The sequence below is a fragment of the Chanodichthys erythropterus genome, chromosome 10, assembly GCF_024489055.1.
Source record: "Chanodichthys erythropterus isolate Z2021 chromosome 10, ASM2448905v1, whole genome shotgun sequence".
NCBI lineage: Eukaryota > Metazoa > Chordata > Actinopteri > Cypriniformes > Xenocyprididae > Chanodichthys > Chanodichthys erythropterus.
This window is the reverse complement of record NC_090230.1, coordinates 2,648,913-2,675,408: the sequence shown is the minus strand read 5'-3', so window position 1 is coordinate 2,675,408 and position 26,496 is coordinate 2,648,913. Positions and strand designations below refer to the sequence as shown.

General features: G+C 39.2%; 1 protein-coding gene across 7 annotated transcripts in view; it reads right to left on the bottom strand.

Moving 5' to 3' along the window:
- LOC137027598 (ephrin type-B receptor 3-like) overlaps positions 1 to 26,496 on the bottom strand; it is a 47,553-nt gene that overhangs the window by 3,332 nt on the left and 17,725 nt on the right. For 2 of the 7 annotated variants that reach the window (XM_067395813.1, XM_067395815.1), the window contains exons 3-16: positions 19,426 to 19,490; positions 13,939 to 14,611; positions 10,610 to 10,765; positions 9,473 to 9,808; positions 7,848 to 7,972; positions 7,313 to 7,475; positions 6,995 to 7,103; positions 5,947 to 5,999; positions 5,627 to 5,848; positions 4,423 to 4,670; positions 3,817 to 4,032; positions 3,571 to 3,720; positions 3,293 to 3,486; positions 1,410 to 1,565 (exon numbers count right to left, since the gene is read on the bottom strand). In XM_067395813.1, coding sequence (XP_067251914.1) covers positions 1,410 to 1,565; positions 3,293 to 3,486; positions 3,571 to 3,720; positions 3,817 to 4,032; positions 4,423 to 4,670; positions 5,627 to 5,848; positions 5,947 to 5,999; positions 6,995 to 7,103; positions 7,313 to 7,475; positions 7,848 to 7,972; positions 9,473 to 9,808; positions 10,610 to 10,765; positions 13,939 to 14,611; positions 19,426 to 19,490 — 2,866 coding nt within the window. The remainder of the gene's footprint in view (positions 1 to 1,409; positions 1,566 to 3,292; positions 3,487 to 3,570; positions 3,721 to 3,816; positions 4,033 to 4,422; positions 4,671 to 5,626; positions 5,849 to 5,946; positions 6,000 to 6,994; positions 7,104 to 7,312; positions 7,476 to 7,847; positions 7,973 to 9,472; positions 9,809 to 10,609; positions 10,766 to 13,938; positions 14,612 to 19,425; positions 19,491 to 26,496) is intronic. The other 5 variants (XM_067395817.1, XM_067395816.1, XM_067395818.1 and 2 more) reach the window with 5 other exon arrangements.

Genomic DNA, 26,496 nt, shown 5'->3' with positions numbered 1-26,496 from the left:
TTATAAAAAAAAAAATTAAAAAAATACTTAATAACAAGTGGTTTCTAAAAGAGAGAACAGAATCGATATTATTCAAGCAAATAAACTCCCATGGGAATGTAGCCAGGTGAGCAAATCCCTTTAGCAAATTGTCACTGGGTTAAGCAAATAGAACAACCCCACCCTTTGGCTACTAAACTGAGACAAGTTTGTGGTGCAGAGCCACTTCTCAAATTGGAGGTAAGTCAAGCGTTGGTCAATGATTTGCAAGGGTTTGCACCTAGGGCTACCAGATGTTAAATTTCACATAAAGAAAGAGCTATTAGCGTAACCACAGACATGACTTGGAATAATATTTCACTGTACAACAGACAGCAGTCATACAGTAGAATGAGTGCGGTGTAAAGATTACCGCAGGCTTTATGATAAAAATGCTTCTTGTTGTTTCATTGGCTGAGGTAATCTAATCCATTCATGAGGTTTTAGTTTACACAGCTACATGTGTAGCTAAAAGCTAGCACAGTCTCGTCTTTTACTCTTTTTTCACCTTCCGATAAGAAAAAGATTGCAAGAGGATGGACGTTGTCATGGAGCAACCAGCCCTGTGGCGGCCCCCAGTCTGTCTGCCCTTCTCATCTCTACAATCGCATAACATTAGCAGAGTAATTTCACACAATGTGTAAAAGTGTTTTCTCTCTTTTCCCTCTGTTGGTCCCATCAAGCCAACAATGCTGGATAAAATGATAATAAATGGAGCCCATTAGGAGAATTACTAGTCATTAAGAGCACAAGAAAACCACCGACTGGTACACCTGTCAAGTTGCCAAATTGAAACAAATTACCCCTGCCTCCATCCTTTATTACACTTTAATGGGCATGATGAATTTATAATTTTTCTATAAATTTTTCTCTTTTATTCGTTTATTTGACCCCAACTTCTCTTTTCACGTCTGTACAGACATTTAACAAGGCAACAAATCATGGATTTTGTTTTTTTTGCTGTTGTTTTTTGGACAGTGAGCTTTGTAAGATTTTTTTTTTTTTTTTTTTTTTTTTTTTTTGTTCATGACATTTTTTGGGGATGAAATTAAAGCGAGATGAGATGAATAATCAGATGCTCCATCACTAACCCTGTTCTTATCATTAAAATATTTAATTTCCTGTTCAAAACTTATTGTCTCTTTAATTCCCTATTGAGGTTCTGTTTTAGGCTGTTTTTACATTGGTTTGATTGCTTGGTCTAAACCAGAGTTCGATTCCATGCAATTGGCTCAAGTCCATGCCACGAGCTCCATTATAAAATCACCCTTACTCCTTACTGGAAAAATTAAACTTTTGAACAATAAAAAGTGCATGGTGCCTTGAAGTCAAACTAATGTTAGACCACCAAAACAAAGAGGAGCATTCCAACAAATTGTCCAGACACTCACTCTGAAGTCATCTGGGCCACCAAGTCAAAAGAAGCAAAGCCAGCATTGAGGAAGTTGTCTCGGTAGCGGCTCATCTTGATGGCATCCAGCCAGTCACCCACAGTGGTAAAGGTGGTGTAGTCAGGCACACAGCGGTCGAGGAGCGGCTGGGAGGCCCTACAGAGAAAGAGAGGAGTGGAGATAAAAAGAGAGAGAGAGAGGGTTAGGTCACGCCAGGCCTCCACCACCAAAACCTCACCCCCAAACCCCCCACCACCACCACCTCTCCTGGCCTGTAGGGCCTGTACCTGCCACTGTGGCCTACTGGCTGGAGACATGCAGGGGCCTGCCAGAGAGAACTTCAAGGAAGCTGTGGGTGTGGGTCCATATGAAGCAGCACATTTCTGGTCTTAAAATGGGTTGCCTATTGATACTTGATATGCTACAATTCTATATTAATTGTATTTTATGATTCTATATTCCTTTACAATTTTGCTTATGCATGGCTTGATTTATCCAAGTAGGACAAAGTAGGTGTATCCACATCTTTTTTTGATCCTGGAGCAGCACCCCTATTGTGATCTATATGAGTAAATCATGTTTGCCTGCATGCACACAAACAAGATCCTTCTTGCACAATAGCACAACTAAATGTAATGTCATGCACAAAAGCAGCCATTTTAAATTAGACAAAACCAACAGAGACCAGACTTGATCTATGCCCAGATTTGGGTCTTAATAACTAACAATGAGGTTTGGGCAGTGGGGATTGGGAGGCAAAGTTTGAGAGCAAAGACACTCCTGTCTGCAAGCTCTCTGCTCTGCTGAACCTGCTGTCTTTTGATGGCATTAGATTAATTAACAATTAAAAGCATAAGAAAAAAGTTAATAAGAATGGAACAGAGGCTCTATTGAAGACAAGGTCTGTAGATGGATGGGAAGAGTGATTTTTAATAAGCTCCTGCCTTTAGGGCTGAAGGGTTTGTGGTCATTAACCTGGAAGGCAGCTTTCCTTAATGGAGCATTGTTAGAGCTGGTCTGGCTCTCACGTCTTAGGGACATTGACTTTAAGAGAACATGGGAAAACTGTACGAGAAAACCAAAAAGATGAATTTCCATGCATAAATAACCTACCCTTAACTCAGCACAGAGAGTAATTATTAACTAAACAAATTGTCTTTAGTTTTGTTAAGGAATGGGTCACTAAAGATATTACACGGTACATCAAGTACATCAGTACAGGACCCCATCTCTCATTCTTTCTTTAAACTCAGCAGGCAGGCCACCTCTCCATTGGCCCCTTTAAAATCTTGTTACTTGCTAATTAAACCATTCCCATCTCTGAATTACAGTAACTAATTATTTTCCCTTTGTCCTATGATCATTGCAAAGTAGACAAAGTGTCTCTCACTGTTTTCTGGTTGTTGAACCTATGACCCAGAGGCGGGCACCCCGAGAAGGGTCAAAACCCACCTGAAGCTTCTTGCTAACAATTACTGCGTGTTTCACTGAAAAAATAAATGCTGATCAATTCTATTATATAGTGACTGGCATCTGAAAGGCAGCTTATGTCATTAAATATCTCAAACAGAAAAGGCTATAGTAAGAGTAGACCCGAGCAAGCATCTCAGGCAAAACAATCAATAGGCCTGTAATGGTGCAATTAAACCAAATGTTTTATTGACTTATTAATATCTATACTGTCAGAGTTTCTCAGCTTATGATATTGTTTGTCAACTGAAAATTATCTGAAATCAAAGGTCTCTTAATTTAAATGCCTCTGTAACTTTGGCCTAATTCTGAATTTAAAATAAAAGAACCAGTTTGAATACGCCTTTAATACTGCTTACATTGTTGAGAAGATACTAACTAACATGCTACTATGGATCCATGTGTTCCCTTACCCAGAATGTGTGCTGGTGACCACCTTAAGGCTGGCGGCATTGCGAATAAGTTTGTCCAGGGTGTTGACGATCTGAGAGAACTTAGGTCTCAAGTTTCTTTCTTTCACCCAGCAGTCTAGCATAAGTTGATGCAAGGCAGTAGGGCAGTCCATGGGTGGGGGCAGTCGGTAGTCCTGCTCGACTGCGTTGATCACCTGTTGATCAAAAAATATTAATTGTTTGGCTTTAGTTTACTCTCAAATTAAGTTGAATAGAGGCAAAGTAGAGCGGAAACTCACATCTTGGTTGCTCATGTCCCAGTATGGGCGTTCGCCATATGACATCACCTCCCACATCACAATGCCGTAGCTCCAGACATCACTGGCTGAGGTGAACTTCCTATAAGCAATAGCCTCTGGGGCTGTCCAGCGAATAGGGATCTTTCCCCCCTATAGATGCAAGAGCATACAATGATTTTTAACCTGTTAGGAGCTAAACATTTTTAATTGCTATACACATTAAATGATCAAGGTGTGAATGCTGACCAATGAGCTGGTGTAGGTGGGGTCAGTGGGATCATCCTCCAAGAAACGAGAAAGACCAAAATCGGACACCTTACACACCAGGTTGCTATTGACTAGAATGTTACGAGCAGCCAGATCACGGTGCACATAATTCATGTCGGACAGATATTTCATGCCAGCTGCAATGCCTCTCAACATACCGACGAGCTGGATGACTGTGAACTGTCCATCATTTAGCTGTTGAAGAGAGAAAGTGGGAAAATCACAGACCCATTCATAACAGAAATGTCTGCTGTCTAAGTGTTTTTAACTTTTCAGGATGTTACTCATCAGCCAGCTGATTCATCTTTGAATGTCACAGCTAGCAGCTACGCTATTTGTCATCTCTATTCAGAAAGTTTAAGATGTTATTCAAGGGGATAGGTGAGAACATCTCTTTTTTTTATTAGTTTATTAGAAAACTACTGCTTGGATAAAATATGTGCTATAACCACAGCAATTATGGTATGTATTACTTGTATTTCCACAATTGTTCCACAACAGGAATCCAGGCATAAAACTTAAAAATAAATAAATAAATACATAAATAAATAAATACATTTTATTATGGAAGTAATTGTCTCTAACCCGGAGAAAGGAATCCAGTGCTCCGTTCTCCATGAACTCAGTGACAATCATGACTGGCCGACTCTTTGTCACAACCCCTTCCAGGCGGATAATATTAGGATGATCAAATTGGCCCATGATGCTGGCCTCACTCAGGAAGTCTCTTCTTTGGCGCTCTGTGTAGCCTGCCTTCAGAGTCTTGATGGCCACGATGATCTCACGCCGTCCAGGGAGCTTCAGACGGCCACGACACACCTCTCCAAACTCTCCTACATAGGTATTGTACAGACGAGAAAGAGGCAGAAAGGGTGGAGTGGAGAGAGGAGAGGGCAGAGTGGAGGAGTGTGGGAGAGAAAAGGGAGAGGGACAGTTACTGGTTAGAATCAAGGAGCCAGGGGGAAGCAGGGGGAGACAGCAAAAGAAGCCAGGGCTAAAGGTGATGCTATTGGAGTGTATCCAGGGGGCGAGGGAAGGGGTAGGGTGAGGTCAGGAATGCTTAAATGGGAAAGGGATTTGGAGAGTTGTTGGGGGTTGGGGAACCAAAAAGGAAATGGAAAAAGTAAGGCAATAGAGGAAGGGGTAAAGGGCAGAAGCAGCGAATGCTAGGGTGTGGAGGGAGTGAGAGTAGCAATGTGGGAAGTAGGTGGGGAAAGAAGCTTGGGAGGATTGGATAGCTTGCGTCTGCAATCTAGGCCAATGTGTAAGCAGGTGCAAGAGAAACAGAGGGGTCAGGGAAGGACATGGTAGGGGTACATCACTTTAGACGAAGCTGGGAAATAGCAGGTTCAGGTAGCAGCGTTAGATGTTAAAAGCCTTGTTTGTTGGAGTCTGGCATGGGGCTCTTCAACTCCATTCTATTACAACATGGCTGCAAACTCTTACTGAACCAGAATCATACTTCTCTTTGCTTTTGGCTCTTAGAAAATAAACTGCTAACACTAATATTAAGATCTAGAAAATTTACTAAACAAAGGGGAGTGGTCTCGAGGGCAGGAAGGAGCACCATGGACGGAGAAGTTAACAGGTCATAGGGTCAAGAGGACAATTAGTTGTCCAAGAGGTATAATCAGGCTTAGGACAGGCTTGGTAAGTTAGCAGGAATGGTAGCTCTATAGTTAGCTCTGAAGATAACCTCAGAAGCTCCATTTTGTAAGTAAAGCTGTTAGAGACATTGGTAAAGTGCTAAGGGATTGGATTTTGGAGCGGGATGAGTTGATTGAAGTACCGCTTGAAGTGAAGTCCTCTAAAGGTATGGCCTGGGTGTGCCTAGCTGTCTTCCCCCTGTTGCTCAGGAGCTTGTGTTGTTGGTTACCTGCGCCAATGACCTCCTCGATTTTCACACAGGAAACGTCAATCTCTTTGGCAAACTCGCGGATGGCCTCATTTGGGTCCTCGTAGGTGAATGGGTCAATGTAGACCTTCATCCCCGGAGTGACTATAGGGGATTCAATAGTGCGAATAGCCGTATGAATCACACTGCCATAATACACAATATTTATAGCATTGTTAGTCATTCAATGGCAAGTAAACTCTGTAGAGACTTACTGTATTGTTGGAGTTTTTCTGTGTATTCTGATTCTGAGCCATTGCGTTGCTTCCTGTTAACCAAAGACAATACAGTCGGTTACAAAAGGTTTATGATTTCTTGACTAAATATAGGAAAATATGTATTTTGAAAAGGACCTTTTTTTTCCCTGCCAGCCCCTTCAGGGACATAAATTGAGGTCGAATAAAGAAAGGGAATGATATGACAATTAAGAGAACAACAGATTCAGCCTCAAGAGACCCTTGTCACTTCAGTTGACTGAATGGTGGAAGTGAATTCTGCATAAGGACAGCTAAGAAAAACAGTAGCAGCATTGGTTGTCTTGCTCCCATTACATACTAAGGAATCTTTACTGCCACATTGTTTAATTCACTCCTGTCTTTTAATTCTTTCCTTCACACTTTCTCCACTATCAGTCCATTAAATGCAATGCAATTTCAACCCCCCTCTGGTACATTTTAATGCAATCCCTTTGTTGTCTAACTAGTAACCGGGCCAATAATACCCGCTGGTGATTTGTATCTCATTTCCAATTCAAATTCAGTTCCGGAATATGCCAAGGCCTACATTTTTTCAATCGCAGGCAAGTTAAGATACTGAGACACACTGTGCTGATTAGAAAGAAAGTGAGTGCAAATTGAGAATTTTTGCATGATAAGGCTTTAAACACACAGCTGCCTTGCTCTCAGCTGTGGAAATGGAAAGGTGGCCGCAAGATGGAAACTGCCAGTGCCAACGATCACCAGGACACTGCGGAATTCCAATGTAGGGCACATGTACATTTGAGACCACTGGATACAATTTACAAAGTAAAAGACCCAAAATAACTGACAACCAAAAATGAATCTGCTTCTGAGAGTGCCTAAAATACATCCATTAATTGTCCAATAGGTTCCAAGCAAGCATCATAGGTGACTAAATTACATATTCATTCAAAGAAGTGTGTTGTTTCATAGGTATACTTTGACATTAATTATTTATTTAATATTTGATGTGATCTATTTATAAGTGCAATTACTGAAATTTATTAAGATAAGTAAAATTTACCTGAGGCAGACAATGGCAATAACCACCACAACAATGATGAAGACCAGCCCTGCCGTTAGAGAGCCCACAATGAGGGGTAACTGCTCCTGTAGAGTCTTGTCAGCATCAGCTTTGTGAGGCACACAAAGGGAGATATCATAGGAGATATTCAAAAGAATCTTATTTCTCAGATCTATTTATAGCATTTATTTTTCTATGAATGTTATTTATAGGATTATTAATGCAAAAGTTCTTCTTAGATTCACACCAATGCTTGATATGCTTTTGAAAGGAATCATTTTAATGTGATAATCTAGGAATATCGGGTATTTTACATACTCTGGTGGTTGGTGCTGAAATCAGTAGGGCTGCTATAGCGGCCATATCCTGCCACCGTTCGAGCTCGAACTTGTACCACATATGGCGTGCCCGGCTTCAAACCCTCGATGCGTGCAGAGCTACGCTGGGCTGTCATGGTGTGGGCAATAGCTTCTCCCTGGTCCTGTGGGAACAGTGATAAAACAAGCCATATAAAACCAGCCAGCACCCAAAAGAGAGCGTCTGGCAGCTCTAGTTTAATCTGTCAGTACAACACATCAAACACGGAGCAGATATGCCTGGCTCTTTCTTCTCCTCTATGCAAATCCTCCTGCCTCCATCCCTGCCAAGCTCCGACTGCCTCGCGGTATCAGCGTTCAAAAGAAGGGGATGAATCAAGGAAGGAGTTAGGGAGGAGAGTGTTAGGGTACGAGAGAGAAAGAGAGGAAGGGTTGATGTTGTTGTCAGGATGAACGATTATGTATAGAGCAGAGGATGACAGTGGTGGAATTGTGATTGAATGCCTTTCGCTTCATTGACTTACACTGGCTCTTACCTTCTCATGGTATTTAATCTCGTAATCCAAGATGATGCCATTTGGTTTTTCAGGGGGGAGCCAGGAAAGACTCATGGCGTTGGCTGAGGCCCCCATCAGGTGGACAGTAGGAACTGCAGAGGGAGCTATGTGGGGGGAAATGAGAGAAATCCTATTTTAATGAAAACTGAATTTCTTTTTTTTTTTTTTTTTTTTTTTCAGATTTAGAGCATGGTCACATTCAGGATTACCAAAGAGCTGCTTTGAAGTATAAGCATCAGACAGCCCTTAGTCTTGGGCACTTTCGGGGGCCCAGCCTCTCAAACTACACAGACAGAATAGATTCTTAAGTCTCTTGTGAAAAGCACCATGACAGACAAACCGGAAGGCTTGGTATCTGGCAGATCCAGTTCACACAACTTACAATACAAACTACACACACATGCAAATATGTGTATAGCTGCACACACCCTCTGTTCACTCCCTCATTCTTGTTATGGCCCATGATGCCTTCTTTTTACTGACTGTCTTCCACATATACATTAATCTCATATTTTTTATATTGTGATATCATTTTCATGATGATTATTCACATTCTTTCCCAAATGTATGTGATGAATGTAATGTCTATGAAGTTTTATTGATTGATTGACTGATTGATTTCAAACTCTAATGTATCTTTTGTTTTAAGGATGAAATGTGACATTTTCACCCATATATTTATTTGTGTTCACATAAGTTGTTCCATAGCACCTTACTTATCTTAGCACCCAGCTTTACATAATCTATACTGTCCCCATTTGTCCTCAGACCTGATGTTACCGTCTCCGGTTTCTGATGTTATCAAGTTCTGTTCACACACTACAGTAGCTCTCAACATCCCCTTCTTTCGTGCCTCTTTCTCTCTCCACCTCTCTTTTTCTTTGTTAAAAATGTTTTAATCCCCAGGTCCGGCTCTTTGATCCTTTCCCTAGTAGTCTGTCTCTTTGTCTGCCTCCCCCAAATGTTCGCTCTCCCCAACCCAACTGCATCCACCTCCTAACCTAGGCCTTGCTCAGAAAAGCCTCACCCTGAAAACAATACTCCCTGGGCAGCCTGCTTGCTTACTCTCACCCCAGGATTAAGGGGCCTCATCCTGTGGAGACAGTGGAAGTAACCATGACGTCCCTTGAGCTGACTGCCCATATTTATTTTTTGTCTTAAAAGGTGGATGAATATTCAGGCACAGTCCTAGGAGATAATCTGCTCACAGACTCTCCTGAATTTTTAGAATCATGGGGGTGGGCTGCAGTGTGGGTGTGCATGTCACCCTGGGATTGACTTATGTGCAACAACAGTCTGGGTCATATTACAATACATGTGGTCAATCCCTGATAGCAAACAGAGGCATTTTTGCAGCTGGGTGCTAGCACAGAGTGCTAAGGAGAGAGTTAAGCATATGCATGGCTCTAATAGCTATCCTGAGAAGTGATCAAATAAAAACTTGGATTAAACAATAAGAGGCTGTTTCCACATGGTTTAATGCATCTCCACATCTCACTAACCCCGGAATGCCCTACTCTAGAGTAGTTTAGCTTTGCTACTGAGTATTATAGCACAGCTGTCTGGCATCAGTACATTCAGAGGAAACAATTCACTCAACTCACCAGCCTGGTTGGTGGTGATGTTAACAGAGGCAAACTGAGGTGCATAGGGACTCTTGTTGGAGACTCCATTGACGGCCTGAATCTCAAAGCTGTACTGGGTGTGAGCCTGAAGGTTTCTGACCGTCACATGTCTCTCAGTAAGCCCAAGGTGGCGGGGAGAGATATCCACGTTGTCATCACACCGCGTGCAGGTACCACGTTCAGGCAGACATTTCTTACAGATGACGTTATAGAGAAGGTCCTCCCTTCCACCTTGGTCACGTGGCTCGCTCCACTCAAGTACAAGCGATGTCTCATTTACACTGGAGATGACACTGCGTGGAGCTGAGGGCACAGCTGCAAAAAGAAAATATTTTTGTTGTTATTCTTCTGAAGATACAATTAAAAATTACAATCAGTTAAGTGCTTGTTGTTGTGTTCAGATAATTTAGTATTCAAAACCCTGACCAGCCTAAGGTGGTCTTCCTGTTTATTAAAGCTGGTGTTCAGTTGGTCTAGCTGTTTGGCCAGCTGATTTCCCAATGCCCAATTGACAAGGTTCCTCAAAGTCCAACACAACTATCAAGCAGTGGAAACCAGCATGGTAAGCAGCTAAGAACGTCAGACCACATTAGGCTTTTATTTTATTTTATTTTATTTTGTTATTTTTTTTAAGGAAATTTAATAAAATTGGTCAAATGGGGCTTCATTTATATTTAATGCATATTAAGTGCTTTCATGTAATTAAAATTAAGGAAAAACCTTGTTTTTCCCACTTGTGCTGCTCATTTAACAAAAAAAAAAAAAAAAAAAAATGGCAAGAAATACATGCAGTGTTCACTTGGGAAACATTTATTTATTTATTTATTTTTTTTGGATGTATCTGTTCAGAATGCTGACAATGAACACAACCAAAAAGAAGCTAATATAAAACAGGAGAAAGGGAAATATTTTGAAACAATCCTAACATTCTCCTACTTGTTGGGCTGTTGATAGAGAAATTAGTTTATATATAACTGAACATATGAATGTATATACAATGTTTGGATCAATGTGGCTTTTGAGAGCAGAGAACATGACAAATAAACAACACTGATTTTATGTTCAGATGAGGTCATGATGCGTGAAATGGTGGTTTCAGACGAAGGCGTTACTTACTGGTGCATCCTGAGTCAGGTGAGTCATTGTCTGCCCGATAGTAGCCTGTCCTGCAGGAACAGATGCTGGCAGCTCCAGAACTTGTTCGACTGTTGGGTGGACATGGGGAGCAGAACCCTTCACCCTGCTTGGACTTGAAGGTGCCTGGACTGCAAGCTAAAGAGATAAAGAGTTGTTTACTTTGACAGTTAGAGATAAAAACGATAGCTATTCACACCAAGTTGACTTTTTTACTACTAATTTTCGATGTAATGCTTCGATTTAGGTATGTGACAGAACATTTCATTGCATTCAACAGCTAAATCAATAGCAATTTCCCCTCTACAATTTGCATTTTGTGAGCTCTGTTTGCCTTAATTTTCCTTTTGTTTTCCTTGCCCACAGTATGCAGTCTAATCCTTTCCATCTTGGCATTGTAAAATACGAAGGCCCACAGGTTCTTGCTTACGTATTTGTTTGGCACCATTAATTTGCTTTCCTCCAGGGAAATAACCCCCTCATGACAAGACGAGTTCCAACAACATACCCTGGCCTTGCATAAACCCCATGCGCATATGCCAACCGTCAACTTCAATTACAAACAGATGCCTGTTTGTTCCAAACAAGAGCACTTTTCGAAATGAACTCTTTCAATCAATACTCAAACACATGGAATGTCAATGTTGTACCAAAGGAAGTGTCCCTCAAAGATAAACAAAGCATATTGAGGGCTACAAGGTAAAGTGTGAGCTCTTATCTTATGAATACAAAGATTAATGTGTCATTCACAGGTCTTTGGCCTTTGTGGAGCTCTGACACCGTTTACAGAGATTGTGTACACATTTTATCGCATCAGTGATACATGCAGAGGTGCTCTACTGGCACACAATGTGGTTGTGATCTTTCTGCTTGGAATGTCACCTAAATGTCTTGTTAAATGATCAAGGAGCCAGTTTTATGTTTATTAAGAGCAGGGAAGGAGTATGACACCAGTTCCCAGCCTTCCAAGCCATTTTATCAGTAGTCTCTAAGGCGTAGGATCAGCAAATAATGAACAGTTGCTGTTTTTTGGGGGAAAAGATTTGAACATCTGGTTTCTGGACTGATAGTGTTCAAAGCAGAACACACCACCAGTGTTCCTGGGGTCACCTTCTAAGTTCTCTTTCTCAGAATGTGCAATATTGACATAATGCTTCATTAGTGCAGGAATACTGTTAACTTGGTTAACTGGGGACTTTGTTTAATCATTAATCCGGGGAGGCCAGAGATAGGTAGTGAAGAAGGAACATAGAAAACAATTCACATAGCAATAAAGATGAAAGAGTATAGGTCTTGTGAATTCGAGTTTATTGCACATAACGTATCACTTTAGAGATTAATGAGTCCTCAGTGTTTTGCTTCACATTTCAGAAGTACATAAATCAACCAAAATGTTGGGGAGACAAATGAGACTATCTAGATTCTAAACCCTATGAAAGACTGCTTGAAATTCCCCTTCAAAAAACTGAGGCTGTTTTCTGAAGGGTTGAAAGTGCTGATTAATCGCTTCCAAGAAGGTAAGAAGTCAGCCCTTTCCTTTCATCCTCATCCTTCCTCTAGCTACACTCCTGACAGAGCAAGAGAGAGAGAGGAGAGGTGAAAGAAAGCAAAGAAAATGCAAATCCTGTGGCTTTTCCATGAGTTTTCTTACTTGTGCACTCTCTCCAGTACAGTCTATTGCACACACTCTATTTCCCAAGCCTTCTTCACTCTCTCCCTCTCTCATTGAGAGCAGAACATAGGACTTAAGGGAGTGATTAGAATTTGTGGTGAAATTGGAAGTGAGAAGAAAGAATGGATTGTAGAAATATGCAGCGCTAAGAGAAAAAAAAAAAAAAAAAAAAAAACGGTCTTGTCGATTAATATTCATGTGAATATCCTAACTGTGCTCTGGCAGGGTATTAATGAGACCAACGGCCTTCAGATGAAGGCAAGCAAGAGAGAGGTGACAGAGAGATTTATCCCTCCTTTAGTTTCCGGTTGGCTTGATTAGAGAACATTTTATCAGGTCACTGCTGCCAGGGCTTTCACCTTGAGCCACCACAAGCAAACAAATGAGTTTTTAACTGTACATCAGGCAGCAGATTTCTGAGGACTGCCCACTTTCCCCATGGGTATACACAGGTTTAATATCAAGTTGGCAGTAGAATAAAAATCATTTATTACTTTGACAATGACATACATTTTCTGGATAAAGTGTGAAAAAATAATAATGTGAGTGGTGCTTGCCTATGCAAATCTCACTTCCACTATGCTAAGGTGATGAAAGTTGTTTTCATGGCATTGTTATGCATCTCCAAAGGTGTTCTTTTTAGGGTACTAAGTGGTTGCTAGGGTTTGGTGGCTAGGCTAGGTCGTCAAGGAGTTGCAATGTGGTTCAAAAGGCATTCTTTCTTATTCTTTTTAGCATACTATATAGTCGCTATGTGGTTTCTTTCTATCTCAAGTAAAAAAGAGCCTACAAGTCTCATGATATTCTAGTCCCTACTTAAATGTAAATGTACAGGATTTCCCCCCTGATTTATCAAACACCAGGTGAAAAGTGAAAATAGTAGTCTACCTCTATATGCTTGGTAGTATATGATTTTTAAGGCATAATCCATGACCACAGCACAGAGTAGGGGACTTACGGGCCACAGTTTAATACTCAGGGTAAAGTATTTGCTCAAATCCACAGCCCTCATAATGTTGATGTTTAACTCAAACACCACTAATAATCGTCTTTTCTCTATACACAAATAATTTGCTGTTCAATTTAGTTCTTTATCCCAGTGGTTCACTTCTCAGTGACTCTGTCTTTATGGTTTATAGTTCTTACAATGTGTTGGAACCAACTGTCTCTTTGTGACCTTTCACTTCTGGTGCTTTGACTGTCAGGGTTACTTTTCTATCTCCATCTCGTGCTCTTCATTAATGTTTCACTGCAGCCCTTGCCCTTGGTCCGCAAATCGATTCCGGTCTCTTCTCACTCCCAGCTCTCCATTTGACCCCTGACCTCCTGCTGTCTGCTCTGCTCACTTTCATCGTGGCTATGTTACACGCTGGCTTAATTCACCTCAGCCTGAACCTGATATGTTTTTCAGCAAGACTGCTCCTTTCTCTCAGCAAAATGTTCCATACAGACTCTCTTACTTATTCATTGCTTTGCTCTGCTTAAATTGAGGTCGAATAACCAAATTTGCTGTTAGGCCAAACACCTCAATAAAAAAACAGGATGATTTGTCCATTTGGCTTAATGTGATACCAGGAGATAAGACAATCTGCACAGTGAGAAAAAAAAAAAAAAAAAAAACACATATATCAGCACTCACCTTGACACTGTGTCTCCTTAACTGCAGGCTCGAACCCAGCCATGCAAGTACAGGAACCTACAGGAACCATCCACTCTCCATCTCCATTGCAGTAGAGTTTAAGAGGTACAGACACCTCAAGAGCGTTCGGCACACAAGTGCCTGGGGCAATGACTAGTGACGTAGCCTCGGCTCCTGTGGCTGTCTCTGGGAAGACAGCAAAATTGGCAATGGTCGTGGAACACTTCTTGTAGAAAACTCGAACAGAGATTAAAGACATGCAGGCGCCCAGGTCCTGGAAAGCCAGATAGAAGCCAGCCTTGGAAAGTGGACCAAAACTGCGAATCTTAGTGTTGACTCGACCAGACTCCAACATGGAGAAGCTCTCATCCGGAGCAATGGTGTCCACCTTAACGTAAGGATTCTCCATCCAAAAAGGACTGGTGGCGGTGGCTGAATCAGAGTCAGACTCATAGTAGAACAGATTGAAGGTCTCTTTACATGATCCTGGAATGTTGGGAATACTGTTGCAATCTCGTACGGTGAACTTCATCTCCACATAAACACGGAGAACGTCCTTTCGAGGGATGAAATCACTGCGAAGCCAGTTGTTCTGATTAAGCTCACGAACATTGCACACTTGGTATGTTCGGATGGGGTTCATGGCATCGTCGTAACCACTAACTTCCTCCCACTGAGAAAAAAAAAAAGAACAGAGGGAAAAAAAGAGAACACTGTAAGTCATAGGTATACAACAACTTACAAGTTCACCTTCAGAATGAGCTAGCACTTAATATATACTGCATTTGAGGGTTCCTCTACAGAACAATAGCAATAACAAATGTTTTTATCTAAAGTATGGTACAATACACCTCATTGTCAGTATTATAAATGAAACCATTCTCATTTTGATGTTATCCAGGGCTTTAGAACTCTGAGGTGTTACGCTACAGAGGTACGGCAGGCAATAAATTGCTCTTTCTCAGCTACAGCCCCACACGCCATAACTAAGCAACAATATAACAGAGGGAGCAAGCTGAGAAAAAGAGTGAATGGGGCAGATGAAAGAAAGGGGAAATTAAATTTTGTGCTTTTTGGTTTGTGCCTTTTCAATTACACTTTGTGTATGGTGTCATTAAGTGGGGAGCTGCATGCTGGTCTTTCATCTGCGTTCACCAGTTCAATGAAGAAACCTGCCTGGCAAATTCATCAAAATTACCGTGGAGTTTCAGAACTCCATTGAATAAAACAACAAGTGGATGTTTACCTCATACCTCGAGTGTGGAGTACTCTCTGCTTCACTTCACAATCAATTACTGTTCAATTAAACCATCATGATTGTATTGTATTCATGCAGATCAAGAAGCAACATTCAATCCTCTACCTAAATGATTTCTCTTATCTACCAGAATTAAGAGTATGCTTCTTTTGAAAAGACAAGTGAGATATATTGTCAAGAGGTTGATTGTGGTACTAAAGGCTGCATTGTGCATACTACATTAGCATGTTTACAATGAGTATACAGGTCTCAGTGACAATGAACTAAAGTTTTGAGTGGAGATTTGGCGATTGAGGAGACATTAGCAACACAATGAGATGCAACAAGGTTGAATATAGTTAGAATATAGTACATACGGCAACTACTAATGGTAGTGCAGACTGTGGTCAAGTAAGAACACCTAATAGCCCATAATTTTACATCAACCTCTTCTTGGTTAAACAAACAGCATATATCAATGAGAAATTATTTATCTTCAATTTGTTAAAGGATCAATTAGATTAATGCTCAGCCTTGGGACACCATCCAACTTCTTTTGAAGTGAGTTCAATTTCAGAACAAGAAAAAGCGATCCTAAAGAAGAAAATAAGCTGTATCTATAAAGGAAAAATAAAACTATTGCAGCATCAAGAGATTTGTTGAGAGTAGCGTAGTGTTTGTGTAGAGGTGAAGTCTTTAATTAACACAGCGATATGGATGTTGTGCGGACAGGCCATTCATCCCTATGGGCCCCAGGGACCCCAGGCAGACAGGGCTTCCAGAAGTCCCTGCTTTATCACGGCCTTTCTGAGCCAAGGGTGCTGAAATCAATAATAAGCATCAGGTCAATGGGACAGGAGAAAGAATGAGGTGTAAATGGGCATTTAGTTGGAATAAATTGCTGAGAGAGTAAAGATGGGAAAGAGAAATAGATGGGAAACCAGTGCACTGGTTTTGGACTTCTTTTGGCACAAAGCCACAACAAAACATTCCTCTTTCCAGGATTAAGATTGCTCAATCAATTTCTTTTCAACTCAATATTAGGGAAATAAGCCTACAAATGGTGGTTTCTGCATATTAAACTTTGATATGAGAAAGTACTTTCATACACACTTCAGCTTCGAGTTGAATATTTATGCACAATCATTTTTTTTTTTTTTCTCCTGCTGCATATCTTAATTTACTTTAGCCATGGAATGATGGTTCATGTGGTTTATTTATAAATATGTATAAGTGCATTACAGCTTTTTTATACTCAGTTTGTTTATCTTGGAAGAATTAGCAGGTCAGGTTTAAGCAACAGCAGGCCATTATGTTTATTTTCCTTAATGGTGTTACAGTCTGTATTTATCTGTGTTTATTTCTCAGGTTACAGGTGTCAGAATAATGACTAATAGAGTCTCTCTCTATCTCTCTCCATCTCTCTCTCTCTCTCTCTCTCTTTATGGCAGATTAAGTGAATATAGAAAAAGAGCTGCTGAGTCAGGTTGGGAATTATTCCAACTTTTTGCCCCTGTATTTATTATCTTGGCACAGTTCCCACTTTGGTTTTCTGGGTGCGACATACCATTGAACTTAGTGTCACACAAAATTAGAAATGAGTGTGGCATAAGAAAGAGAGATATGGAGGGTACCAATAAAGCCAGTGGGTAAATCTCCAAAAACATACAGTCAAGATCATATTTCAGACAAAAAGAAATGAGAAATTGTATTTAGCAAATAAATAAATAAATAAATAAATAATAATAATAACAATAATAATAATAGACAAATAATTATGACAAGACAAGGCACCCTTACTCTTATAAGAAAAAAAAATAAATATAAACATATTTACTTTACAATTACAATAATGAGAATTTCATGGGAAAATATGCTGAATTGTCATGCAGTGAATGCAAAAAAAAATCCTACTTTTCTTAAATACAATATTAATTTATTATTATTATTATTATTATTGTTGTTGCCACAAAATATATTTTCCTATTTTTTTATTTTGATTTTGGTTTTAATGTGACCAGTTTTCATGCAATTCACACCAGCAGGGAGAATATTTCAATTTGAGAATGAAATAAAAGTGTCCAGAACACTGTGATATTTAAGGCAAAGACGCACTGGTGCCACATTTCCCCTGTCTGTCCTAAAATACAGAAGGGAGGCGTGGGTAAAATGTATAGCTGTGTGTATGACAGAGAGCAGAAGGGAAAGAATTGGAGAATGTATGTCCTGAAAGGAGGCATCTGTTGGGGTGTGAAGGGGTTGTGCATTGGCCCATTGTGCTAGTGAGTTTTAGTGCTTTAATGGGGGCGGGGAGGGATATTTACAATAATAATATATGGACGGGGAAGGTGAGATGCCAGTTGATTTGTGTTTTTGGGGCTGTTCTTGCACTTCGGTGCATTGGTGCTAAGTTACTCGGAAGTAAAGGTTTTGGGGAGGGGTGACTACAACAGCTGAGATGGTATGGCTGGGGGCAGGAAGGGCCAGTGGACACATGCAGAACCCTGAAGTACAGGATATAGAGAAAGAGAGGTAAAGACAAAAATTCAAAGAATTACACAAATCCAAACAAAAGTAGTAAGAAAAGGCAGCAGTCTCTGGGTATTGTGAAAGATATACTGAGCGAAGGATACTTCTACTGTGTCTGCCAAAAGCTTGTGGGCACAAATTTCACTTTTGGAGAATGAATGTAACACAGCTAGGGTGAAATCTGATCTGGGCATTGGCTTTATCTGATGAAACTCAGAGCTTCCTGTGTTTAACATGCTATATTTGAACAAGGCTGCAACAGGACTGTTTATAATACCTCTTGATTTAAAGGTAGTTTAACTATGACATTTATGAGAGAATCTCACGAAACATGTCAAGAATACGTAGAGTCATTTTTAACACTCAAAGGTTTCAATGGAAAGAAATAAGAATTTAGGTTTCTCTTGAAAAAATTAGGCCAATATTAAGACTACTCTATATTTTGGAATGATTTGAATGACAATTAAGTAAATTTTTAAGTGTCATTATATATATTAAAAATGTGATAATTAAAAATGTGATGTGTGTGTGTATATATATCTCTCTCAATCCGTCCTTCCAGAATTTTGCAAGACTTTTTTCTGATTTTTGCGGCGGCTTTTCTCAAAATTTGCAGCAATATTTGACATTTTAGCATTGATATTACTTTTCTGACCTTGAGAACCATTGCAGGGCTCCAGACTAACATTTGAGGGCAGTAGCATTGGTGCCATTAAGTTCTAAGGTGGCACCAACCCCTGATTTGGCAGCGCTGAGAGGGCTGACAGAAAAGCACTGAGCTTGAGTTGAGATGCAGATAATATTAACTTATATTTTGTTATTATATTTAATAAATATTAAAATATATATACTAGAGTGTAGAAATGGTTAATAAGCCAATAAGTGCTCCTCTGCAGCATCTACTACAGTGGTAATTTATTGTGTTTTTTATTTCTAAATAAGTGGTTGTTTTCCTAAATTGAGAAAATTTTAGTTTTACATATGGGGACAAACTATAGAGGATGAACAATAATGTTTTAGACATCACAATAAAATAACATTCAAATTGGACAATATTGAAAAGTTGTGTGAAGCACATAAAAGCATTTGAAAACATTAGACTATTTCTGCCACAAGTTATTTCTGTTAGTGTTACTATGCGACACGTAGCCTCACAGAATTCTGTGTTAAACCACAGATAGCAGATCAAACAGTTTCAACATCAACACTGTTTGATCTGATATCTGTGGTTTAACACAGAATTTTGTAACGAATTTGAATGCTTCTCACAAGATTTCACAGCGGTTATTAATTCTGCGGTGAATTCAAGCACTTCCCAGGGCTGTGGAATAACGGTGTCGTGGGTTTGAGATCAGCCCACTGCTCTGAACTCCTGTCTCATTGTCTTTAATTGGTCTGAGCTATGCAGCTCAAATGAGTTGACTAAATGCATGTTGCGATGACATCACAAGACGTGTCTAAGCCCAAAATCTGCGGCAATTAAGAAAAAATACAAGCTCCTCCGAATATTGAGTTCGCGAAATCCTGGAGGGCCATACAAACAGACCAGTTCTTTTTTTCTTTTTAATGTTAGGGTGAAATGTGACCTGGAGAGGATTTATTTATTTTTTTTATTTTTTTTGAGATTCACCTCATACTTTATTTTGACTGAAGGAGTGGATCAAATAAGCATAATGTGCTCTCAGGTTAACCAAAGTCAAACAACAACAGTAATAACTCACCCCAGTTTCAGGATGTGAGGTCCACGCAAGTTCGGTGGTGGCCCATTTGGTGTCCATAAGTGTTTCTGCAGAAAAAAAAAAAGATCCACTCAGTTTGAGGAGCAAAATGAACTTAAACAACACGCAACAAAAAAAAAAAAAAAAAAAAGAAAAGAAAAGAAAAGAAAAAGAAAAAAAGAAAACTAAATGAAACGGAAAACCTTGGGAGGAATTGATTTCACACTGTGAACGACGAACTAAGCAACACATAACAGTTACTGTCCATATTGTTAATAGGTAGGCTATTAATGCATTGTGGTAAATTCACGAGTGCAGGAACAGAGAAACACTATCATGCTAATCAACAGTGAAAAGATGGTAGAAAGGCAAAACAGCTTTGTGGGTGATCCAGAAGGCATTGTCAAAGATTTATGACAGCCCTCCTCTAATTAGATTTAATTAGCCGTGTATTTGCTGGGTGGGAAAGAAAAGCTAAGTGTTTTTGAAAGACAACCCGTTACCCTTCCCACACGTACACATACACAAAACATCCACACACTCGCACCCTTAAGCTAGCAGCTGTAAAACTCAAGAGGATATATAACAGAGCAAAAGAGTTCTTGAATAGCGCCATAAAACTCTCAAAAGGAAGATCTTCACAATTTCCTCAATGCCCAATATGTTTCTTTTTTCAGTTTTATCCCACCAGCCATATGTGCAGCTCTCTGTTTTTATTATAATGAAAGCACACTCACTCAAACGTATTGAGTCAACCATTTTACCTTCCGCCACCTGCTTTGGCTGTTTATGTGTAGCGGTAGCAGTTACGATTGCACGTTGTTACTATGGTTTTACTAAATTAGATGGATGGGACTGTTTTACAAGTGCACTGAAATCATATGTTAGGGAACAAAACATCGGAGTAAGTTTCTTGTCCTCTGAAATGAGTGTTAAACCCGGTTAAACCTGGTATTAACATCCGTTCCGGGGGTAAACAAGGTTTGAAAGTTGTCAGAAACACATTTGTGACTGCAATTTAAAATTATTTAATGGAAAACCACCAAAGCTTTTCTTTTGTTGACAACTGCCAGTTTATAAGCGCTTCTCATTACAAGTTTGGGAAGATGATTGGCACATATTATGTTCCCAAATGCACACTATAATTGTCCCAAACTTCATGTGAAGTAGCATTTACGAATGGAGCCGCTCCGAGACACTGAAGACACAGGATTGTAAGCTGCATGTGTGTAAATGAACACAGTGCCATGATTCACTGTCAGACATGCTATTCGTATATTTAATTATGTCGCAAACAGCCATATCGCAATTTAGATTTAATTTTAAACCGCTTTGTGTTAGTAGCACAATGAAAATTCATACTAATGCATTTTCAGATAACTAAGTCCATTTTAGATAAGTCATGTGACCCGGCGGCCATCTTTAAAACTATTTTAGTTAAGCAAGTGCAGCTTCTATCTCTTTGAATGTGGAAACATCAAATTCTCCCATAGCTTTCTCCCATTCATAATATGAGTGCATTGTCTTTGTATATCAAAAGTCTTTGCTGATCCGTCCCAGACAACAATGAAAGACAGCCTACTCACCTGTCAATCAAACCTGAGTTGTTTAATTTGACTACCTGAGACTGTATTACTTGGGATGGATGTTAATACCAGGTTTACATTCTTTTATCTTCTCTACTCATCTTTGTTTACTTGTGAAAACAGACACGAAAAATGTGTCTGCTGGAAATACTGAACTTTATTGTGGCTATATGTTTCAAACACTTAGGTCTTTGTACAATAAGTAGAAACCGTCTAAGGCAGTTGTTTATTCTTCATATACGCCATTGATTTCCTAATAGGATGTCATATATTGTGTTGGGACTGGATGTCATTTTGTGTCATCGACTGACAAGTCAGTTGACATTCAAACACACTCTACAAAATATCTCGTCGTTTAAAAGAAAACCATAAGTCAGCTGCCAGCTATGGGAAAGCAAGCATGCAGGTACTAGCGCAAATAAAACGGCAGGCAAAACCAAAGAAAAAGGAATGGAGTGAAAGAAAATGCGTCTCAGTTCTGACTCAGTGAAACAGGCGGAACATTCGGGAGCATGCGGCGATTGACTGCAACCTTCTGTTTTGTTTGCGTTTTGTAAGCTGCGCTGAAAAACAGCAAAGCTGAGCATTGTGTCAGCTGAGCGCGCTTTTAGATGAGGAGGCAAGTCCTGGCTCAATGTGAGAGCGAACACAGTGGAGGGTGACCCACCCCTTACCCCAGCCCGCCGCAGTCAGGGGGGGCGAGAGGCCGTGCCCTCAATGCGACAATTCATTCACACTCCAGCATGAAGCCTACAGCAGCACCGAGCCTCCATTACGGCCTACAGACAACTTTGCTCCAGTTAAAATGGCTCCACACAGGGAACGTTTTGTTTAAGCAGCAGATAACCCATGGTTTATTTCCTGTTTCTCCCACTTCTCAGTAAATTCGAACACTATTAGTAGTTTCTGGCAAGATGTTGAACCTGATTGACGAGTGCTTTGAAAAAATCCTTCCCTTGCGAAATCCGTCTAGCATTGGATGTTTGAGTGTGAAGCATGGGCAAACTTTGAGCTATAAACCCAATGACATAAAACAATCCACCATAAACTCAAGTTAGTGAGGCAGAACATTTGAAACTTGAAAAAGTAGGCCGACATATAAATTAACTGCCGTAAATTATAACGCAGGTTTCCTTATTCACCTCATGTTGACTTAACTGTCATAAAAATCTAAATTAAATATTTTGGTTTTTCAAGCTATAAAACACTAAAGTATAATAAAATAGCAATAACATACTATATAAACTACTTAAAATTATATAAACTAAAATATATTTTTAATAATAATATGTATTTTTAATATAAAAGTGATAAATGGTTTGCAGTTTATAAAAACGTATAAATTAGCAAAAAAATATTCATCATACATATTGCTTAGTAAGGTTTAGAACATTCTCATAAAGTCTCAAAATCTCCGAAAATGTAAATATTTGACTTTACTAAAGCACATATCATATAACGTAATTCGAGGAAAAATGACTTGTAGCCAAATGTTTAGAAGGAAATATGGACATATGTGTAAAGTTACTGTAAATTTGTTTTTGGTCCAAACACTTTTTTTTTTTTTTTCTTCTTCAGAAAATAGCAACAACACACTATTTAACTACTATATTGTGTACTGTGTAAAAGGGTAGAACTTTATTAAGGGTAGAACTATATTAACTATATTAACTTACTATATATAATGGTGTTGTATATAGTAAAACTTATGTAAATATGTCAGTATTTTAATTGCATATTAATAAGGTCTCAAAGACTGAAAATCCCAAGAAAAATTGCAAACTTGAGGTTACACAATAAGTCATTGTTTTTGGTTCAAACACTAAATATCAAGTTGCATGGCATACACACATTTAGAGGAAATTTCTCATTCATAGAATTGCATGTTAACACACACACACACACACACGTATTGATGTAAGAAAGGTCAGCTCTTCCATTCTAATCCTCTAATGACAGAGCAGCGTTAATAACAGAGGAAGACAGAGAAACACTTGGTCTCTGAAACAACACACACACACATGCTCATTCTGCGGGTTTACTAGCGCCTTAAAATATTTCTTTGTTCCAGTAAGCAATCTTCTTTAAAAAGAGGGGTATGTGAACAAAACCACCTCTATTGATACAAAGAATGTTCAGTGGATTTAGAAACTGACTCAGTGCCGTGTGGGCAGACAGGTGAGAGATTACTGCAGGATTTCAGCCCAACTGCTTTCAGCTTTAGCGATTCCTTTTTTCCGTGTTGTTTGGAGTTTAGAACATGTGGAAAAGCAAGGGAAACTCAATGTTAAACAGCAAAGTCTAAAAGAATTAAATTTGCATACATATTTTGCATTTAAGAAAATTGCAGGTTAAGTGTGTACTTTCTGCACCATTAGAATTGCCAAATTGAGCTACAAAAAAAAAAAAAAAAAAGTTGTTAAACTGGTTTTCTGATGACTGCTATTGGTCAGTCAAACAAATAGCAAATAGCCCTGCACCAAACTTAAATGATTGGTGCTCAGTGTTGTTGCTGGTCAAAAAAAACAAACAAACAAACAAAAAAATATATATATTTATATATATATATATATATATATAATTAGCATCTAAAGGTTTGCCGGTTTTATCCACTGCTGCGCTGTTGTGGCATCGTACCGAATGACTGCGCTGTTGTGGAATCGTGACGAACGACATACTTAAGGACGAAAAAAAAAGAATGTCACTCTCTGTCTCCAAACACTTGAGCTCTGTTTTGCCACCCAACATTGAGATCTGTCAACAGCGTGGGGAAAACACTGCATTAAACGTATTAAAGCTATTAGACTGATTGCTTTGTATGTGCTTTTGTTGCTGCTTTTATTAGCTGTTGGGGGGTTTGGTGAAGCAGGCAGAAAGTGGGGGAGAGATTCTGGGAGAGAGAGGGAAAGACGTTGAAAGAGTTTGGAGGAAAGGGGGGTGGGGGGATCCTATTTAAATTGAAATGTGGTGAGCGGCCCAGGCTTTTGTGCCACACTGGAGTGTGGTGATTAGAGGAGTAGGCTGCTTTTGGCAAGCTGGCGTGCAACCTCTAATTGGCCGACGGTTCTTGATGTAGGTGGCTGCATCTCCAACACCCTGAATCCTCCATGGGAATTCCATGAAAAGAGCGTCCTTATTCCCATCCGTCCACTTGCCGTCAGTCACGGTACAATGCCTGTCACTCTCTGGGCCATTTACGTACTAACAAGGCCCACTGTCAAAGCTGCAGATGTAGCTTTCATTTCATGACGGAATTACTGTAATTTCCGACCAGTAAAATCACCCGTGTCTTTGTCGAATTTGGAATTGTACAGTGGAAACTCTTAACTTCAGGAAACGCAGACTTCTCCCACTTGATTATTGTTGTCATTTTATGCTACATATACGTCTGTGCCAGACTTTTGTCCAAAGCTACATATAATGTATTCAAGCTATAATGTATTCAAATTTCATTAGTATATGCGTTCCTATCACGAGCTGAACCATAGAAACTTTACTTTAAAGAAAATTTTAAGCCATTGTTGTAATAGTATTTTGTCATGCTTTAAAGAAATACACTTTTTTTCACACACATTTTGATATAACATACTATTTAACTTTGTGTTATTCAATATTACATTTAAAGTTAATATATTTTAAATGTACTAAATTAAAATGTCATTACAAATATATTTAAATACCTGACTTACAAGTTTCTATAGAAATATCATTACCATAAATTTAATATCAGTTTACCATAAATGCTTGTCAGTACATTTGGCAGCACACGTTTTTCATATTTCATATTTCAAAGACAATAAAAGTAACTATGTAACTAAATATAAAGATGTACTATAAGTACATTTTACATTTCTCAACACCCGTTACAATGACAGCTAGTAACAGGAAGGTGACAAAGAGCATAAGTGTGCCTGCTAAATTTTTGTTTGTTGTGCTAATTAGTTCTTCAGCTGACGTTAGAAGATGACAGGATTGGCGCAAGGTCTTAGGGGGTCTGATTTTGAGGCTGAGGGAATGGGGTTGTGGAAGATGAGCTCATTTGCTTTGATCACACAGAATCAGACATGCCGTTCACTCTCACAGACAGTACAAAGACAAGCACGCAGGTTCATATGGCGAGCAAAAGATAAGCCACAATCAAGATGAATATTCAAGCTTTGTGTAAAAAAGAGGCTTGTGTACCCCATAGTGCATTCCAATTCCAGTTCCAGCCTTAGAAATGGGCATTGCACCCCCTTACCCACATTGATTCTCTCTTTTTTTTTCCCCTTTACAAGGTCTTTAATTACAGAGCACAGTCAATCTGGTGAACAGGCAGCCCCTGGGGCGGCTGTCTGCTAACCAGGTGTGCTCACAACTATGTGTTCCAACTGTCTAAATGGGCGTCCTTAGCTAGTAAGCCCCTCCCACCACCACTTGTGCGACTAAATAAGTAGGGTGATCACGTCACCTGTTTAAACCAGTGAGACCTTCTCACTGTCCCCCTCTCCCTGTAAATAACTTGAGATTTATGCATTTTTATATTTAAATTATAGGTGGCATTCAGCTGCTAAAAGGCATATATTCCTACCTTAGAGTATTACCCTTAGCGTACTACTATGAACCCTTGGCTTGCTTAGTTTGGGTTTAAAACACACTTAATATTCCGTAATATTATTGATTTGACACTATTGGATGAGAATAAAACTTGAACTGAATTGAGCTGGATGATGACTTGTCTTCTGTAGAGTTGTTTTATAGCTGAATTTAATTTGTTTCATAATTGACAAATTGTGCAACATCAGCAATGTTACTGAACCAAATTTAATCAACACTGAACTGACTCAAGCTGAATAATGACACTATTGCTTTCTGTAGAGCTGCTTATAGCTGAATTGAACTCATTTCATAATTGATGAACTCCACATAGTTACTGAACTGAACAAGCACTGAATAATGAAACAATTTTTTAAAGCCGCTGATTTTGCTGATTTTGTCTCATATTTGATGAAGTTTGCATCATTGATTCTGTTATTTTTCAGTTTATTACTGTGAAGCTCCTTTGAAACAATCTATGTTATAAAGCATTGTATAAATAATGGTGACTTGACTTTTAGGCATAAATAAGATACAAAGATGCCACTTTAAGGCTACTGGGACAAAGGATAAGCTGTTTCACCCCTAAAAGTACAATTTCTACTACTTTCTGAGAGTGTATGCATTAAGTTTATATGCATCATGCATTATATACACGTACATAGTTATGTATTGCGTATATAATGTTATAATATTGTAATAAAGGCATTATTACATGGCTATGCAATATACTAAGCATTTGGCATTTGCGTTTCAAGTGAAAACCTCCATATATATATATATATATATATATATATATATATATATATATATATTACTCAAGCCATTTTAACCTGACCACCTACGTCTATTGTGGTCAATTACCATGAATTCGGCACATGTCCCCTAAAGCACTTAGCAAAAGAGTTACGAT